Here is a 20,808-nt window from a genome sequence, read left to right on the forward strand (position 1 = left end):
ATGATAACATTGCTTTTCACGCACACTTATGCCAGTGACAGTGGTTGCAGATCTTTTTCCTAGCATTGCAAAACCTATTTTCAGACTTGTACGCAATTCCTTACAACTGATGCTTAAGTTTGTACCCAAGGCTCATCCCCACAACTTGGCATGATTCGCATGATTGCACAGTCAGGATGCAATCATTTTAGCTCCATCATCAAAGGCCTTGAAGTCAATGCAAGTCCACTGGCTTCCACAGATTTTGCATCAGTTTCCAAACCAGGCTGTAGCCCCATGGCAGTGACACTATCTATTACTATTTCTGCTCTTATCCTATCCAGGTAGCTGCTACTCTGGGACATTTGCAGTATTTTTTACTTTCATTGCACCTTCCCAGTGATCAGGGACTGGTCTCTTTTGCCGTCAAGCTTGGCATCAGAAGATACACTTAAGCACTGCACCACAGACACCATAAATGAAAGTGTAGCACAGAGACCCTAGTCCAGTGTCAGGCCATTCCAACTCAACCTGATGTATGTTTGCAGCACAGTGCTGTGCACAGTGCTTGCACACACTTAATAGGAGTAGTTAACTGACCCTACTAGATAGTGGATTTTAAGGTCCCACTGCCAGACTGACATGAACATAGCTTCCCCTCTGCAAGTGAGACTACAGAGCCTCTCACCTCAGCCTTCTCCACTTCAAGCAGTGAGTCTCTGCAGTGAAAACAAGCCAGCTAGCAGGGCGTTACTCCTGCCTGGGCAGTGTTCTCAGCGCAAGCTGTCAGCACAGTCAGCGTCCATCAAAACTGAACAGTTCACCTTAAACTGCTATAGCAACACATGAAGGCATTCATCTCCATCTGAACACCACCAGTTCTCAGAAGTGTTTAGCTCCCTTCTTTCCTCACTAGAAATTATTACATTTACTAGTACTGCAATATCATATATGTATGTGTTATTCTTGGATACCGCTGTGCTAAGCAGTGTGCAAACGCAGAACAAAGACAGCCCCTGACCCAGAAGCTTGCAACTTAAATAATCCAAGATACTTGTCCAATTCACATTGCACTGCTAACTTCAGTTTTCCATTCAGTGAACCACTCTTGTGGAAACACGTAGGAATTTTGCCAATGGATTTCATTTAACACAGAACAAGACCTAAAAAGAAATATTGGATATCACTCTGTTTTAGAGAAAAATAACTGCAAGTAGATTCCTGTTCTATTTTCTAATTCAGGAATGTTCTTGATTGATCAGCCCACAAGCACTGAACTAGTAGTATAACATCACTGTTTCTGGAAGCATGAGTGTAGCTGATAACACACACGAACACTTGCACAGTTAAAAGATTAAGAAAGAAAGTCACGTATCATGGCCCTAACTCCAAATTCATTGTTAGTGAGCACTGCATGTCAGAGAACGCTGAGGTGTGCCCTTTTCCACTCCCACTAAGAGAAGGAAGCTGCCATTTCTAAACTTGACACTGATATAGTATCTCAATAATATTGCGGAAGGGCTGGTGATGGGACCTTTCCACTCACTGGGCACTGGTCTGCAGCATGACACAAAATTAGGGCTCTCTGTAATTGCTGTTAAACTTTGTTGTAGGCTTAAATATCAAATGTTTCCATAGGGATTATGGGCTTGTGTACCTAACTGAGCTGTACTGAAGGAAACACTGCTGGGGATCCTTTGAATAGCCTTAATATAAGGCTTTTTCAGCTCTGCATAAACAAACCAGTACCAAATTATCTGGTAAAAATTAAAGTAGCCTGTAAATATGTAAAGCTATGGGACCTGCCAGTAGTAAAGGTTTGTTTGGCAAGCTGTGCTCCCCAGCTATATCCCTAAACTGAAGTTCTACGCACAGGCTGGCCACTAGTGTAATTGTCTCTGCAATATTTATTACCTATTTGCTGCAAATCACTTACCACCTCAAGAACAGATGTAGCAAAAACTATTGCTGATTTTGAAGTTTTCAAGGCAAAAAACTACCCAAGCAAAAAAGATCTGAATGTACTGACATTCAGTACAACAAATTAAAAGGGGGAGGAGCACAGAAAAGGAAAATAAAGAACATATAAAATATTTTAAAAGTACCTTCTGATGTTCCCCTCCATATAACCACTAATTTCTTTAAACTGTGCAATTCCCCCCACACTAACTATCTCCTGTACTTGACCTTATAGACTTGAATTTTTAGGACTGAATTGTAAATTCCCAATAAAAGGAATTCTTTAATGTCTAAGGTCAGAGTTCAGTCAGCATATTGCCTGTTTATTAGCACTGAAGTGCCAACTATGATCCAAACTCCTCATTGTGGCCTAATTTCTAGATCAAAAAGCAAAAGAAAACGAGTAGTAAAGCCTAAATCCCCATTTCAGGGTGCATTTTTCAAATACATTAAGCTACTGGAGCAACAAATTATATTTTGAACTGATAAGAAATTGATTTCTGCTTCAGCGTGATCATATTTTCTAAGGACTGCTTTTAAGGTATTACAGCAAATAGTTTTGACTCCTTTTGAAGCAAAATATTCTGAATAGTTTAAGGTGTTGGTTAAAATGGGAAGGAAAAAAATGAACTACCGCATTTAAAAATGCAAGGACCAGAGGATGTATCTTTGGATCCAGTAATGAAATAACGATTAAAAAATTTCCATAAATTGCTCTCTTATCTGAAAGAATTTGGAGTGTGTACAACCATTCTTGCTGAACAGAAGAAAGATCGTTCCCTGAATTATGTTTTACAGATTCAAGATTAATGGGGGGGGGGTGGGGGGGGTGGCGGGGGGGAAGGTATTTTGTCCTTGAAAACAGTTAAGTACTTCTTTGCAGGTATTCTCATTCTCTTCAGACTTCTGTGTTTAGAGAAATAGTTTTCACTTTGCTCACCATTCTTATGAGACCTTGGAACTATACATGGGCTTTTCCACTTCGTTCTATTCTCGTACCACTGTTGTACGTATAAATCCTTTGCAAATAAAAGGGAATTTAACCTAAAATTTTTCCTGCTCTAGTTAGGTGACCCTGAAAAACAGATATAAGATCTTTTTCAAGTAAGCAAGGAGATTTTTTTTGTGCTTGTTTTTTAACTTTTTGTCTTTTGCGCTCCCTTCCCCCAAGCTGGGTCTGCTATTTTTGGACTAGAGAAACACCGATGTATCTTGGCTTGATAAATTTTTGTGAAAGGATGACTATATCCACTGAGTTACTGCACCAGTTATTGTTAATTTCCATAGCTATAAGGCTAATTCTACAAATCCAAACAAACTGAAGAGTATGTTCTTACTCGTATTCCCAAAATTATTTTGCTGAGAATACACTGTTGTTCCAAAGGGAAGGAAAATAGTAATTTAAAAGAAGAGCGATCAAACTCTACATGCATTAGAACAGGTGCCTCTGTTTCCTCCATTAAATGTACATAAACTGTTTTGTCTTCAAGCAGCCGAAGAACACATCATTTAGCTATTAATCCTTCTGGATACACCTAGCAAACCAATTTTTAATTTGGATTAATTGTTCTGTTTTGTATCTGGGTTATGTATATTAGACATTCACTGATGTACTTCTGTGATAGACTCCCTTGTTGCCTTCATTGTTTGATAAAACAATATTATCTGATGTCTATAGGTAACATTTGCAACAGAAATGCAACCAGTTATATCCGGTTTTAGTTATGAGTTGCTTTGAGATGTAAATATTATAAAAGAGTAACCTAACATTTACAGTTAATCTACACTTAGTCTGCAAAAACAAGGATTAAGACTAGAAGGCAGAGAATCATTCATTCATAGCACAGACTCAAGTCATGATGATGCGTCATCTTTGATCACTGTTGTGTTGAATATTTAACAGTTAACTTTTGCCACCACTGGAGAAACCTGACCGCAAGCAGCACATTTTAGTTTCAGTGAGCCAAGAGAAGGTAAAGAACTGTGATAAACAACCAGCACTGTCAATACAAACATTATTCGATCTGTTGACAGGAAATAGACATATTAGCTAGAAAAAATAAGAGTGATACATCATTGCTTATGAGTTTTTGGGGCTAAAAATAGGTTTAAAACTAAATACTCAATCTCGGTTTGTTTTGTTTTTTTTTTAAACTACTAGCAAGAATCTTCACACTGGCACTGCGGAGACTGCTAAAGGCATTTTCCAGTGGAGTGTGGCCTTGGGATTATACGTGCAGTGTACAGCCTCAGATAAGGTCCTCAAACCAACCAAAGAAGTCAAACACATACTGTGAGGAAATTAGATAGCTAAGAAACATTTTTTCCTGCATGAATTACAACTGAAAGTCTCGGTGCATCCACCTGCTTGTATCAAATGAATCCTTAACATTTGCCTAGCAGTTGTCATGCGTGAGCTGCTTACTAGAAGCTTTGTGATGGCATCATATTTCCAAGAATTAAGACATATATTTATTTATTTATTTGTAGAAAACAAGAATGAGCAGAGAGCAGAAAAGGATTTCAGCTTCACACACAGACAGATTTTTTTTTGGTGGTTTTTGTTTGTTTGGTTGGGTTTGGTTTTGTTAAAGCAAGGAAAGAATACAGAGCAGAAGCTGATGGGAGGAAGAAATGCTGACTACACAAACCGCTCAGTCTGAACTGACTTCATTGCCAGAAGTTAGAGAGAGGTACAAACAGAACCAAAAATGGTGCCAAAAATGTGCTTTCTGGGGAAGCAGAAAATGCACTTCTGTTCTCAGTTATGCTGCTGTAAATCCACAGTAACTCCGGGCATGTGATATGAGCTGTTCTGGATGTACAACAGTGTAACATGGGCACATGTGACTCATGTTGCCCTGATACACGGCCATGTTATATGTGCACGTGTGCATTCAGAAGGCAAGGTTCTTTCTTCCTTTGCACAGAAAAAATAAAAGAACAAGAGCGACTACGTTCTACATAACCTAGAAAAGCAGCACACTTCTCACAGCAGAGACAAGTCTTCTCCAGAAAAGCGAAACAAATTTGTCAGACTTTTCAATGACATAATGCTATACATATGAACTTTTTTTTTTGAGAAACCAAATATTTCTATTTTAACTGCTATAAACAACTGATGACCATGCACAGAGCTATTTCAATAACAAGATCAGTATGGGACACTGCAAAAAGTAATCTGCTTACAGGGCTCATAATTCATATAAGAAAGTAACATATTTGTAAGTGTTCTAGATCGTGTGCCTCAGAGATGTTATAAACACAAACATCTATTGAGTTAGACCTAATAAAAAATTTAGATTTTCATTATGAAGCCCATGTATGACAGAAAGCAATATACTGATGCTGGCAATGAAAAGGCAGATATTAAAACCTATGTAACGTAATCTTCCCTCAAAACAGACATAAAAACCTAAGCAATAAAAAAGCAAGAACTTCTGGCATTGTGTATTTCCCCTTCTTCCGTGCTTTCCCCACCTTTTCCTCCCAAACTCCCTCAGCCAGATTACTCTGCAGCCCTAGCAACCCATTTATACTCAGCTGGCTGTTCACCATCATTATCTGTACCACATTCTGCCCTCATGGATGACCTTAAACTGCAATCCTGGAAAATACCTTGCTCACCAACCCGAAGTGTCACTTGCTATAATTAGCATTCCGGGAGCTAACAATACAGCCATTAAGGCACTGAGAAAGACACATGTTCTGCCTTAGTTCAGTGTATATCAAGTGATCAGTCAGATTACCATTAAAGCAGTGAAGTCTCTATTCAGACGGTCAACTCACCTGCCTCAACCCATGACCTGTCTCTACAGGGTTTTCCTCAAAGAGATGGATAATGATGCCCTTTCATGTTACCTTCCTCGCTATGAAATGCAGTGCTTCCAAATCTCCCTTCCTATTCCCAGGACAGCCTGCAATAAGAAAAATCTGACTTCAAATAGAACAACAGTCTCAAAATCAGTCTGTCATTCAGCAGCAACAGCTTTTGCTGACCACACACACCTTCACAGTAAGGACGCTGCCTACTGCGACTTCCCTCCTCACCGAGGACAGGGAATAGCATGAGAATGTTTCATCTCCATTCCAGAATTTTAATGTTTTAATCTACTAAATCTTATCACCATTATCTTGTTACCATTTGGATGGCCACCTAACTGATTTAGTACACTGAAGAAATACTAAAACTGCTAGTGCAAAGCTTTGTGTAAAACTACTATGTAACATAAATTAAAGAGCTTGGTGCTAGAGTGATGCAGAGAACCTTTTAACACCATCAAATTTCATTTACGTAAATCCCCCCTCATCAAAACAAAGCCACCAGACTGCTGCCTAATTCCTAATTTTGGTTCAATGTATCAAAATTCATTAGGGTTTCATATATAGTGTCAAGCGGAATAGCAATATTATAGAATATTCCTTCTAATGATAACATTTATTTTCAGGATCATTTTGTCTACATAAAATCGTCTATTCCAAAAAATAAAGATTCCCGCTAGTTAAAACTGAGGAAAAAAGATCAACTTAGGAGCAGATGAAAGAAATGTATTTTATTTGTCTAAACTAAACTTTTAACTGCTAAGCAAATCAAAGCCATTTAGATCTTGGGAGACATCTTCTGAGGACCATGACCTCTACAGAGCACAGAATGGATTCAGCAGCCATATTTGTCCTTTCCCGTGACAAATAGCTATTGTATCTGTCCCCAGCTAAACAAAAAGGGATGTTTAGCTTCAGCTGGCAGAGTGTAAAGAGCATTCCGATGTGTGGGGTTTTGGGGTTTTCTTCTGAGAGCTTTTTTTAAAAATGTACTCCTCTATGGGCTGTGGATCTACAGGTTTTTAGTTACTAATTAGTAACTGGAATCCAGAGCCAGTATTATTCATTTGGCAAAAAACTTACATACTCCCTCAAGGGAAAATCTGAGGCAAAACTCGCAAAATTGGCTGTGCAACTAGCATGAATGACATACGTATCTAATTCCCAAAGCCAAAATATATCCCTTTTAGTGTTTTTGAAACATACAATTAACAATTTTGTTAAATGTGAAGAAACATAATCTTGGACTAGACTCCACTGACAGAAGGTAATTATGCTAGAGACATATTAATCTAATACTCACTTCTATATTTGACTTGCTTTTAGTTGTGTTTTGTTTCAGTTTTAGAGAAGTCAGTGGCTATCCAGTTTACTGTCCAAATCATTACAGTCACTTCAAGGACAGTAACTGCAAATTAAAATGTGGAAAATCCATTACTAGTTTAGCAGAGAGCTGAAGAAAATTCAGCCTTGTTTGCAACCCTGAGTTCAGTATACCTGACCAAACAAATAAGCTCCTTCCCAGGATCATAGTGAGGCAGAAGTGCCTCAGTTTCTAAATAGAAATAAACAAGCTCACAAAATCAAAACTTTGTGATAGTGTTGTCTTCCCTTTCCCTGATTGGAAAATGGGTGAGGTTGTCTTTGTTTCTTTTACTTTTAGTATCGCTTATACACTATACATTCTTCTCCTGCCATCTTTATACTAACAAATAAATATGTTTTACAAACATGTATCAGACAGTAGTTAATATTTTTCAGTAATTTTCACTGAGAGGCACAAGTTTTATAAGCTTATTTTGAATGTGCATCTATTAAAAAGTCAATAACACAATGACTATTTAATGCTACTTTTTAATAATAATAATAATAATAATAATAATACAGATTATTAACCAGTGATGTATAAAATAGTGACAGCAATGGATGCTGAAGTTATTCAGAACCACTTCACAAGTGACAATTTGGGAAATGCCTGAGTAGATGCTCAGGAATTCCTGAGCAGTCATTCTGCTGAAAGAAAACTGGTGGGAACAGAGGTGAAGAATGTGAGACAAAGAGAAGAGGCTTTGCAGAGGTCAGTTACATCTGAAACAAGAACATGCTTATAAAATACAACTACTATAGATTGAGTCAATATCTAGGGTGCTCCGTCTGCTCCCACTATGGGGGATATTTTGAAACTGTAATATGTCACTGGTAACATGGCATTTTCAGAACATTCTTAAATGATTAGTCTTGCCATAACATGAGGAAACAACATTGACACTAAGTATCTACTGTAACAAACTACCTTCCACTATTCTGGCAATTTTAACATTAAAAACTACAACATCAACATGATCTCTATACTGAGTTTATAAGATCAGCTATTTTTCCTTGTAACAAATTGAGAGGTAATGCAAGGAGTAACTTCCAAAAGTAACATAACCGTAACAGTTGGTGTGCAATTTAACTGCTGATTTAAATCAGCTAGCTGTCACAAATAACTCCCCTAAACTGCTTCTACAACAGGCAGACATAGAAAGGAAGAGGAAAAACAAAATGGTCAACAACCAGCAGCAGAACTGCCTTAAATATGTTGAAGATCTTGCAGCTTAAGTAAGGAGAAATTCATTCCAGGATCTAAGAACTGTCCAAGGCATTAAATCTTTCACAGAGAATCATCCTAATTGCCTCCTTAGAGTTAACCTACCTCATATTCCTAAGCAATCCTATCCAATCAGAAGCTCATTTCTTTTTTGTTAAAGCTATGTTTGAGAAATTAAATTTCAAGCTGTCAGCACTGATAGCCATGTTATTCTGTACCTACACTGAAGTCTGTGGGAGGGGGAGGTTGGAAAACTAGCTGAAATGAATGAAAGTCTGCCTCTCAAATGCCCTTTTTCTGATTTTTAGGGGAAGAAAAAAGTTATATTACTGTAATTGTTCTGCCTGTTGCTTTTTTGGTCTTGCTAACTCCCCAACAATATTTTGCACTCCTCTTTTTTTTTTTTTTACAGCACAATAAAACTCAAATCAAAAAAATCCCAAACATTTTCCATTGGAATTTTACATGGCTATTTTATCTACCTTATCCTCAATAAATTTAACTTACAAACAAAATAAATGAAAGCTGATATCAATGCAGAATATCAACAACTACTCTTAAAGACGTTTTATGGTATCTGTCCACTGTATTTTAGCAAACATACCTAAAGTTATATCAAAAGACTGAAATCAAATTGCAATGCTACAGTAAACAGCATGGCACAAACCTCTCTGCTGAAGTCCTTCAGATTAAAAGGCAAAAGCATTCTTGACAATCTGTGACACAGAATACAACCCAACCAACACTCAAAATATCAAGGACCTGGAAGCTCCATTCCATTAAATATTTAGGTCCCTTGAATCCAAAACTGAAGAGGCAAAAGAGAGAAAAATAGAAAGACAGAGAGAAACAACTAAACAAACAAGCAAAACAACCTTACCTTTCACAAGCTCGGACAGTCCATGCAGCAATTATCCATAATGAGATACTAAAAACCAACAGTACAGTTCCTGGACATATTGTCATTAGAGTCTTCATAACAAAACGGGTATTGAAGTTTATCTTATTTAATGCTCCAATGCTTCTAGATGAGGCATCAGTGAAAAGTTTGCTATGCAAAAGCATAACTCTGGCAATAAGATATAGTCTTAAGAACATTGGTATAGATAAAATAATATCCACATCAGCTGTTGTTGTGGATGGAGCGTAAGAAAAGGCGAGCCGGGCTGTCCATGTGAATGTATAGTTCCCAGGTATGGGATGTATAGCACACACCAGTATTTCCAAGCAGATAAAGAAAATACGCTCATAAGTCATGGCTATTCTCCAGTCATCTGCTCCATTGTCCACCATGAACAACTGAAATAATAAAATATAAGGTTAACTTTAGCACATCATCAACAAACCTTGTTATAATTCCATTTTAAAATACCATAGTTTTCAGAGCTGCCAATGACCACTAAAAAGAAAATAAATATGCCATTTCAGAAAATGACATTACTACATCACTATGAAATAAAACATAACTCTGGTTAAGACAAGAAGAATTTTTTCATGCACTATTTTTAAAACTGTACATGAAACTGAATTTTCACATATTATTTACTAAGAATTTATCATATTTTCTTTAATTGTAATTTCTGATAAAACAAAACTCTGGACCAATTAAGCCTTGTCCCTTCAAAATCAATTGCTTACTCTAAGTTCATAAAATTGAGAAAAATTTAAGAAAGTGTTTTCAGAATGGATCTCTAAATTACAAATTGAAAATACTTTCTAAGATGCAATGTTAAGCCTGCCCTACAGCATATTGATACTTCAGCCAGGGTGATATTATAGCTTCTGTAGAACTATCCAAGCTTTATTCAAGCTTCAGGGACCAATACAAATCAATGTAGGATGCAAAACTACATGAGAAACTGCACAAAGACTCAAAAGGTATCTCATGGTGAAAATCTGAAAAGCAAAGGCCGGTAAACATCAGAGTAGCCGAGGCAGCCAGGTGATGTCTACTAGTAGCTGAAAATTAAATGCACATGTTGGTCCTTGCACAATCAAGGCCTTCAGTTTGCCACCCAGGAACAAAGGTACTGAAACGTTTCACACTGTTTAGTAAATGATGTTCCTGATGATTTATTAAATAAATACTTAATCAAACAGTATTTGTCACTAGTAGAGAGTAGCGGTACGCAAGAAGTTGCAAATGGGCAACTTTTCAAAAAGGAACATAACCCATAATGACAAAGAAGATACAATCTCAGTGACAGAAGACCTTCTCATCACTTCAACTATAGTCCAAATCTAAACAACGCTGTTCAGTAAATAGGTAAGAGGAGATAAAAATACTTTTGCAGGATTTTTAAAATTAGATTATTCAAAAATAATGGGTGAGAAGGAAAAGTACACAAAGAATGCACTCCTTAATGTAAGAAAAGTATTTTCAGCACGCCACACACCATATATACAGCCAAAAAAACAATTACTCATCTGCACTGCTCTTTGCCCCTTTCCATCTTTCAAGAGTTTAAAAATACAAGCCTGATCTCTCTGTATATGTTTTTTAGAGATTGAAAACACACTCTACATCCTCCTCCCAACACATTCAGTTTGTCTTTCAGAAAACTGCTCCAGTCATCTGTTTAGAAAAGTGATAACCACAAATTAACTTTATTGTAGTTGAACTGATAGTAAAAGAAATGAAGTTAACCATAGTAAGAGACAAAACAAAACAAATTTCTGTATTTGTGGACCTGTTTTTCATCTCTTTATGTTCTTTCCCTCCATCTTACTGTATTGGGTGTCGGTGAAAAGTTTTTGGTACTGGGGGGCTGCAGGGGTGGTGTCTGCAAGAAGAGGTCAGGGGCTGCTCTGCAATGGACCCACTGCAGGACATAGCTGAGCTCATCAGTGAAGCTGGTGGTGCTTCTGTGAAAGCATATTTAAGAAAGGGCAAAATTCTGCCCAGGCAGTGAGGAGTGACAGAAAAAAGTGTGAGAAACAACTCTGGAAATGCTAAGGTCAGAGAAGAAGAAGGGGGAGGCGGTGCTCCAGACACTGGAACAGAGATTTCCCTGCAGCCCACGGAGAGGACCATGGTGAAGGAGGTATTTCCCGGAAGCCCGTGGAGAGGACCATGCTGGAGCAGATACCTACACTGCAGCCCATGGAGGACCCCACGCCAGAACAAAGTGGATATTTCCTGAAGGAACTGCCACCTGTGGAGAGCCCATGCTGGAGCAGATTCTCCTTACAAGAACTAATGCCCATGGAGGACCCATGCTGGAGCAGGTTTAGCCTGAAGGGCTGCAGACAATGGAGAGGACCCACACTGGAGCCGGGGAAAAGCATGATGAGGAAGAAACGGCAGAGAGGAACTGTCATGGACAGACTCCCATTCCACATATCCCCTGCGCCACTCATGGGGGAGAAGATAGAGGAGTTGGGAATGAAGGAGAGATGTTGAGCCTGGGAAGAGGGGGGCGGGGTAAGGTGTTTTAGTTTTTGTCTTTGTTTCTCACCATCCTACTCTACTTTTAACTGGCAATAAATTAAATTAATTTTCCCCAAGGTGAGCCTGTTTTGCCAGTGCTGGTAATTGGTAAGGGATCTCCCCATCTTTATCTCAACTCACGAACTTTTTCACCTTATTTTCTCTCCTTGTCCTGTTGAGGAGGGAGAGTGAGAGAGCGGCTGGGTGGGGGTCTGGCAGCTGGCCAAGGTCAAGCCACCACACTTATGTATAGTTCTTACTTCCACTGCAATACTATTAAAGACAAAGAAACACAGTGTTGAATTAAGCTAAAGAAACACTCAGTGAATTCAGTGCATGCAACATGAGCACATACACTTTCTTTTACCTGTGGTCATTCTGTAAACTTTGCATACTAGATATGCAAATTGATACTGGAAAGCCAATTTATGTATGTGTGTATTACCAAAAGAATGCTGGTTTGCAATTAGCAAATGTATTATTTGGTATGAAGGGCCAAACTTTCAAAGCACAGTAAGGCTCAAGTGCATTTGATTCTTGTGATTAGCCTGTAAATGCTGTCAGTCAGATCACAGAAGTGCTACATCAGTTATGAAGAGGTCCAGGTACTTAGAACACCCAGAATATAGATGAATAGTAACCAGCTTGACTGAAAGAGATAGGTAATATCAGATCTCTCAAATGCTGTGCATTGAGAGATCAATGCATTTGTATCAATGTGCATTTCCGAAGAAAAGAATAAATTAACAATAGAGTTAAATATGTCAATTCTCAGATACATATCATATACATGTCAAACTGGCAGTGTTTTAAAATTTCTTTTAAAGTTTCAAAATCTGTTGAAAAAAGCAATGGTCTTTTGTCCTCCCTTTTTACTTACCATCTTCACAGATTTCAAAAAGAATTCTATATGCAGAAAGGCAATTCAAGAAAAATGATACCTTAAGTACTGATTCAATTTAAAAGATGAGAATAGAAGAATGTTGAGTTAAACTTAGGCATTAAAATTTGATCTTACAATTTTCATAGAAGAAAATGTTATTTAATCACTGGGTTTTTTAAAAACTTCAAGATGTCATTATGGAATACAAACTTGATAACATATTCATCTGTCAGCAGAAGAAATCCTAACATGCTACAAAGAAAGAAGTTTCTCAGTAGTGCTCAGTGGAATGGGTTATGTTTGCAGATACAGAAGATCCCTATCAACTTCCCTTGACCTCAGCTGTGCCAATTTCTTCTAAGGAAAATAATATTTTAAAGTGATAATATCTTCAGCTGTCATATAATGAGATTTAGGAAGTGAAAACATGGAAGGTGGAAAACACCAGAAGCCACAAAGGACCACAAATCCAGTACAAATATTTCTATTTCATAAAAATATTAACATTTCAAAATCATATTTATGAGGAAGATTTCCTTACAATTCTGTGTCCCTAAATTCAAACTATGATGGATATCAAACACTCTGGAACAAATATGGGCCTCTAAAACAGGCTGTGAATAACAATTAAATTGGGACATACCAAAATGACACAGAAATTAGTACAGGATTTCATGTACATTTTACATACTTTCAAATATGCCATCTACTAAATGCAAGTTTCACTTTTAATTTGGAATATACAGAGGTATTTGGGCATGCCTGCATGCTTGGCCAGGTACATTTCCTATTCAGAAAGTGAGGAAGGTAAATGAATGAAGAAGAGAAAGAACAGTTGAACAGCACAATTTAAAGGGTAGGTATACACCCTTTTAGCTGCTTTCAGTCAATCCTGTTATAATAACCATGCATTAATTTCAAGATACTACTCCCCATTTGAACAGAGAGTGATACCAGCAATAAAAAGAAAACATAATAAAAGAGTCAGCAAACTCTTCCTATAGAATTGAGTCCTGTGCTCCACAGAGAAGGCCAAACTCCCGTCAAGGTCAAAGATGTTATGCCTGTTCATAGCTTTCAAGTTTCTTATAATTATTCAATGTTGAAATCTAATGCAAGTACTTATCAGGGTTCTGCAAAATTCTTCAAATACAGAACTGTCATATACCTTTACTAAGTCTGTACTCTATAAGAAAAAATTTAGTTATTTTCACCTGAAATTATGTAATATATTTCCAGCATGTTGTATGTAAATGTAAGACATAAATCAATCTTTAACTTCAAATAAACTTGATATTTGTAATGCCACACAGTAAAAACATAAAAATAAATATCATATCATAGATATTTATATAGGTATGTGTATATTTACATAACACTGTTAAATTCATATAACACTAGATGAGAAAAAGAGAAACACATTCAAAGTAGACAGATTGCACACAATGACAACTTAGATCAGAGACTCCCTGAAACTACTTAAAACAAAAAGAGAGAAGTTAATTTTGTAAATCATTAGTATATCAAAACAGATTCATAGCAGGCTATCAGAGGATGTTGGTGAATGCAAAGAACAAGGAACATAGCTAATTTTCTACAAATGCCTTTACAACCCAGGTAAAAGAACAAATCTGAAAACTGTATCGCTACCTTGCTGTAATACTGTGGGGATATGTTAACACAGGAGTAAAAAGGAAGCAATAAACAGAGATAAAGTAGCATCAGCTGTATTCCTGGAAGCATTACTTGCAGAAGGGGAATCAACTGTACTCACAAACATATTGTTGCAACTGTTTAATTTAAAAATCCAAATTTAAAACGGTTAAATACTGGAGTCACTTAAACCTTATAAAAGAACTGATGGGACTATGATTGAGAGTAGCAAAATACAGCTTCTGGGGCTGCTGATTTACCAAAATTTTTGACCAGACATTTTTCTATAGTTTGTAATCCCCAGAACATCATTTATACAACCAAAAAGACCATTATGGTACTCAGAGAGGAAGAAGATACTGCTTTTGTCTCACTACTCCAAACAGTCAAGTTATTGTCCCACAGCACCCCATTAAGTACAAATGATTTAAAACCATATGGTGGTGGGAGATAGACACCTCAAACCTTTAACGCAGTTCCCCCTAACTAAGGGATGAAAAAGACCTTTTTCCATTATCAGAAGGCACGTAATCAAGTGGTCTGTAAGTTATCTAAAGGCCTGTTGTTGACCTTGGAGAGCCTGCAGGAGTTCCTGAGGGCTGTTGTACTCCTCATCCTAAATACAATGACACAGAACAGAGTCGTTAGTGGGTTTAAGTCGTGCATAAAGTCATGAGGCATCAAACACTTCTGCATGCAAAGCACAGAAGTGAAAGAATGTGTTTTTCACAAAATTAAATGAGGACTTGGCTATCTTGTATTTTCCAGAATGTTTTCCACATCTAGAGTTAAAATGAAACTTTCTAGTAGGTCATTAGAAATTGATCCACAAGGTCTTGAGGATATAGCTATCTACTGAATGAAACATGCTTAGTTCATTCAAATGGGGAAGCACTGCTCCATCGCTTATGCATGCATACACGCATACATCCCCTCCACCCCCAATTATAAAAATGCCAATTTAAACAGAGGATTGTAAAAGTCTGGTACTTAGCTTCAGCACAAAAATGATTATTTGCATAGTATATTTATTTAAATTTGGCATCTGTGCAAAATGAGTTTTTCATTGTTATTGATATTTTGCTATAAACACCGTGTACGTCAATGCACATAAAGAAAACTTCATGTTAATGTGTGCTGGTGGCTAAGCAGGCTCACAATACTTCTCTCAAAGACTGTGTTTAAACCTTACCATCTCAGGAAGGGATGTATAAAAGAGGCTCAGACCATTTATAGACTTTGTGAACCGTATTTTCAGAAGTGCAACGTCAAAAATTTCACATTAAAATACATCTGAATAATACATCTTAGTTACTCTGACAGGCCACACATAACCACAACCATTTAAAAAAACAGGTATGTGTTAAACAACACTCTTATCAGGTTTGTCTATGTCTTTTTTTAACCTCTGTCCCTCAAGTCATTATAAAAAACCTACCCCAAACACTCTATGAGATTTTTTACAAAGAAAGGACATTTATGATCACATAAACTAACATATGGTAAAATTCTGCCTAAGCACACAAAGTTAAATTCCAGCTACCCATATCTCCCTTCTGTTTTAAATCACATACTGACAGTATTCTTTTCAGCTTTCTCTCTCCAAAGATCTTCAGAGGCATTGCTCAATATTTTAAAATGGTACTGGCCAGACTTTCAGCTCTATTGTTCATCCCAAACAACTGTGAAGTAGCTTAACCCCCTGACAGCCTACAATGCCAGAAGACCATTATAGCACTCGGCAATTGCTGGGACATTTCTTTTCACATAGGTCTCTCCATACATATGTATGTGCTCCAGGGACCCAAAGAAGGTGAGATGCTCCTAAAGATGCCATTCTTTCTACTCAGTAACTTTCTATGCAGGTAATAGTGTTAAGAATTGAAATCCAAGGACTACAAAGGAAAAAAAAGGACATTCCAGGATATCAAGATTTCTTTCCCAATGCTATGGAGAAGAAGAACCCCCTGATAAAAGCGTAATTATGCATTGAACTAAGAAATCATCACAAGCTTATAAACATATAATAAAATCAAAAGAATTAGATAATGAACTTATTATTAATAGAAAGGGCTGATTTAAAAAAAGATTCATATCAAAACAAAATATTTTTTCACTTTCATTATTAAAAAGATATTTCACAAGACAATCTCCTAATTTAATTTAGTTTGGACTCTTGCTGGAGCAATCACAGATGAGCTACCTCAGATCTGCAATGAACAGGGAGATATTTAGTTATATGAATTTTTATGAACCTTTGAACCAAATCAGAGGTCCAGAAATAAAAGTCCACCACTCAGGGTTACCATATTCAGTTGAGATACTCAGCAGACCCACCAGTAAGTGACTGAATTGAACTGATTGAATCAGTAGTTTCTACATAGTCAATGTCCACAACAGGTATTTCTTAATTTTAACAATATTCTTAATTTAACAGCTATTTCATTATACCAAAGTTTCAGATCCCACCCTCTCCAGCTGCTTAAAACACTATGAGAATAAGGTCCTTAAGTTACCACATGTAGAAGGCTTCCATCCAGCACCAGCAGTTCCCAAAAGCTCTTGTGACTGGGGTTGACAGTTAAAAATGTGCTCCAAGTGGACACAGAAGGAGCACAACTTAATAAAGCTCTGAATATCACTAAAGCACAAGAATAACAACAGAGAAGGAACAGTTGAGATAGGTTTCCTGCATAAACATGCAAAATGGGAAAATGGGACCAGTTCACTAAAACAGCATTAATCTTGTTTTATACTCTTTATTACTCTGTTATTTAAAAGGTAGGGAGGAAGTAATAAAGAAAATAAAAAGAATATGTACGTTACTACATAACAGACGTATTTACTAGAGAATACACTGGGTGACCCAGAGCAATCCAGAACAGCAGTGTCATATGATTGACAGAGATGGAATGAAAAAGATACATAGTTTTCAAACACAGCTTTTTTCCTCAAGAACCTAAGAACTGAGTAAGGTTATTTGGATGTAGCCAGCCCTTAGGAAACATTTCAGCACCTGACCTAACCTAACCTAACCTAACCACACCACAACTTGTTCAGAACCCAGCTTCCATCAGCCGCCACTCCACACTACCCCCTGCTTTTGCTGGCCTGCTCTGGCTCACTCTCCCTGCTAAGAGAGTGCAGCAGGACATGAGCTATAGCAGCTTTATTACATCTAAAAGGGAAAGTTGCAAAGCAATAGTGAACGAATTGCTTAGGTTCCCTTTGCACTTTCACAAATATAAACAAATGACCACCCTGAACAAATTACCATGCTAATAATCCCAGAACAACAAAAAACATCTCTTTTAAAAACTTCTTCTGGTCTTTTAGGTCTGCTACAACTATTACACTGATCTTGGCAGTACGGAGATGGAAACACTAATTTCAAAGTTAGGGATGAATTTAGTTTTGCACTGAAGCAGCAGTTCCAAAACTTCATATATAAAGAACACAGCACATCTTCCCACAAAATAACTGTGCTGTTTTACAGAACTAATTTTTAGAATGCATTTTTTAAGAAACCTAGTGGTCTGTGTTATATTTTTCCCCATTTCAAGTACCTCAGAAATAAAGTAACTCTGATTCTACAATCTTCTTGCAGAAGCAAAACTCACTGGGGAGAACTATCTACATTTCAGTATTTTTATGTTGTTAATTCTAAATTATTATTATTTTACAATTCTTCATTTAGGATTTGTTTTTCTTCATTCAGTACTAAAAATAATTTGTTCTACAGATCACTGCACAAAGAAATGCCACCTCCCAAAACGGCTGCCATCTGCCACTGTTCCCAATGTGAGAGAAGCCTCACTCTCTTCAGGGATGATCAGCTTCATTACTCCTAGGAAAACTGGAACCAATTAAAAAAAAGATGTATTTTCTGAAGAAATTGGCAATATTTTTGCAAGTGAATAGGGGAAACAGAAGTTAAAGGAAGAAACACCGAATCTGAAGCTAGATAAACTGATTTATTCTGCCAAACTCATTTATTCTGCCAAAGCAGTACACCAGTGACTCTAAACTTAGGAACTTGTTTTTAAGGAATGACTGGTACCAACACATCATATACACAAGAATCTGTCTTCTCAGTTCCTCCCTTAGTGTTTACTTATGACATAAATACTTCAGGTATTTCAGAAAGTTTGCATGTTTTTTTTTAAACTGGGTAAACTTTTATTTAACTGACAATGGGTGAATACACATCAGCACCACAGGAAGTATAAAGTCCCTGTAGTGTTTTTACTGTCTCAGAAACACAGTTAAACTGGGAACTTCATTTAAGAACATGTTTAAAATAACTCCAAATATAGAAATGCAATATCTAAGTATTTAAGCGTTGTCCTAAAGCATGACCACTTAAATAAGGGAAACTAAGAACAGGGCAGTAGGAGAAGCAGACTGGAGTTAGATGCACTTGTGTATTTAAAAACCCTAATAAATTAGGATTTTTAGTCCTAAATATTAGGACTAATCCTAATAATTAATAATTATTAGGATAATTAGTCATGCACTAATGCTAAGTGTATAGAGGCATTCCTGCAAGAACTGCCTCTGTAATTCACCCTGGCAAGTAAAACTGGGAGGGAGCAGCAATAAAGCAGCTATTTAGTTAGTATGTGTTACTCCTGAAGGCCTAAAGTGGGCTTCTGGCTAAACCATACAGCAGATGAAGTCTTCAAACTGCTTCAAAGATTAAGTTAAAATATCTTTAAGAAGGGCAACTTTCAACACCAGGTTAAATAAACATAGACAAGAGTTTCTTTACAGGTATGTACCGGTATTTATTTATACGTAAAATACTGTTTTACTTGATCACTACTAATTATGACTGCAGATGCTTCCTCAGAAAAAACAAAACAAAACAAAAAAAACCTCCCCAAAAACCCAAATCCCAGCATATTCTGTCAAACACCTCTTAGCATACACAGTTCTTGTTGCTGCCCCATTAGTTATTTGAATGTTACAGCTTCATCAAATCTGTCTAGTTTACAGCACCTCTCTCAGGTAAAAGATGCTCTGTTCTCAAAGCTACTGGGTTTTTTAAGTCTGCAAACCAAATACATGAAACAAGTTTGTACTGAGTGCTGCCAACTCCCTTATCTTCCACAGGTTAAACACAGAATTGCTATTCAAAATGTTTTAGAAAGCTTTATTTTCACAACCATTATGCTCAATGCGACAGTCCATGGCAGTAAAAAGTCTGATGTCCAGCAGATAACACAGGATGATACCAGCCACAACATACATACAAAAGTCACAGGTGAAATGCAAGAATTATTATTTTGGATGAGCTGACATCTCTGATCACAGGCTGGATATAAAAAACCATTCATCTTTTTTATTTTCCTTCCAAGTGCCAAATGGCAGGGGAAAAGAATGGTCTGCCAGCTTACAGCCACACTGCTAAATTTCTCATCTGGCTCCGCTGTATCCCATTCTGTTGCTGGGAGGTAGACAAACGTCTGTTCATATATGGCTGCACATAAAGATGGCAAACCAAACATTTTCCTATCTGACAAAGAAATCTGGAAAGCAGACTGGCCATGGGTAGTCTTCTATCAATTTTTTTTTTTTTTTTTTAAACACATTTTGCCATTAAACTATCTTAAAACTATACGGAAGCCGAACTGGCCATACATCAGGCCCAGCACTGGTCTATCCTACCACATAAAGATTTAGTTATTCTAAACTATTATACTGCAGAAATCACAACAGAATGCAAGTTATTGGCTCTTACCATGAAGCCCAAACCTGAATGATAAGAAAAGGAGGGGGTGGGCTTAGTGTGAAGCCACTTGACCCATGACACCATTCAGATGAGGATCACGTTCAGTAGTAGCTGTCATGGGGTACCTTTTCAGCTATGCTGGAATTTGGATGGATGAGAATTTCTCCTGTATCAGCCCGTTCCTTATGCAGAGCCCAAGAACAACTCTTGAGCAGTATCCTACAAAAGCATCTACAATCAAAGGAACCCACTACAATCTAGGTGTAGTAGCTGCACAGCCAAAACTGAATTTTACAGCTGCTGCAGAGAGCAGCTCCGTGGGCAAAGGAAAAGTGTGTAAAGAGCACCTTTAGCTTATTCATAAATCAATGTCTGTTCAAGAGTTTCCAAGTCTTCTTGAAAAGACATTTTAATAATGACAAAGGTGTTAAGGACCAAATCCTTAGCATATAATGAGGATGCTCTAAATTGAAAGCCTCTAAAGATCCCACTAATTTAGACACTCACAAATACAGAAGTCAAAACACACCTCAAATGTGCATTACTGGTGTAAAAATGGTAACTAAAGTTGTATCAGAAATGCAGTGAGAATACTTTTGATGAAAACTTCATTAAACCTCGGTGCTATCAGTAAATGCTCAGTGATCATTATTGCTAGTTGTATTTATTATTTGTTTCAGGTAGGAAACAATTCATTTTGTGCTGTCTAGCCACACCTGAACATTCAGTCCTTCCCCAGTTTCCCAGACTGAAATCAG

The 20,808-nt window shown here is 37.2% G+C and overlaps 1 protein-coding gene across 1 annotated transcript in view; it reads right to left on the bottom strand.

Moving 5' to 3' along the window:
* KCNN2 (potassium calcium-activated channel subfamily N member 2) overlaps positions 1 to 20,808 on the bottom strand; it is a 75,488-nt gene that overhangs the window by 43,750 nt on the left and 10,930 nt on the right. The window contains exon 4 of the mRNA XM_050913320.1: positions 9,231 to 9,649. Within this exon, the coding sequence (XP_050769277.1) occupies positions 9,231 to 9,649 (419 nt within the window). The remainder of the gene's footprint in view (positions 1 to 9,230; positions 9,650 to 20,808) is intronic.

The sequence above is a fragment of the Gymnogyps californianus genome, chromosome Z (genome assembly GCF_018139145.2).
Source record: "Gymnogyps californianus isolate 813 chromosome Z, ASM1813914v2, whole genome shotgun sequence".
In the NCBI taxonomy this organism is placed as follows: Eukaryota; Metazoa; Chordata; class Aves; order Accipitriformes; family Cathartidae; genus Gymnogyps; species Gymnogyps californianus.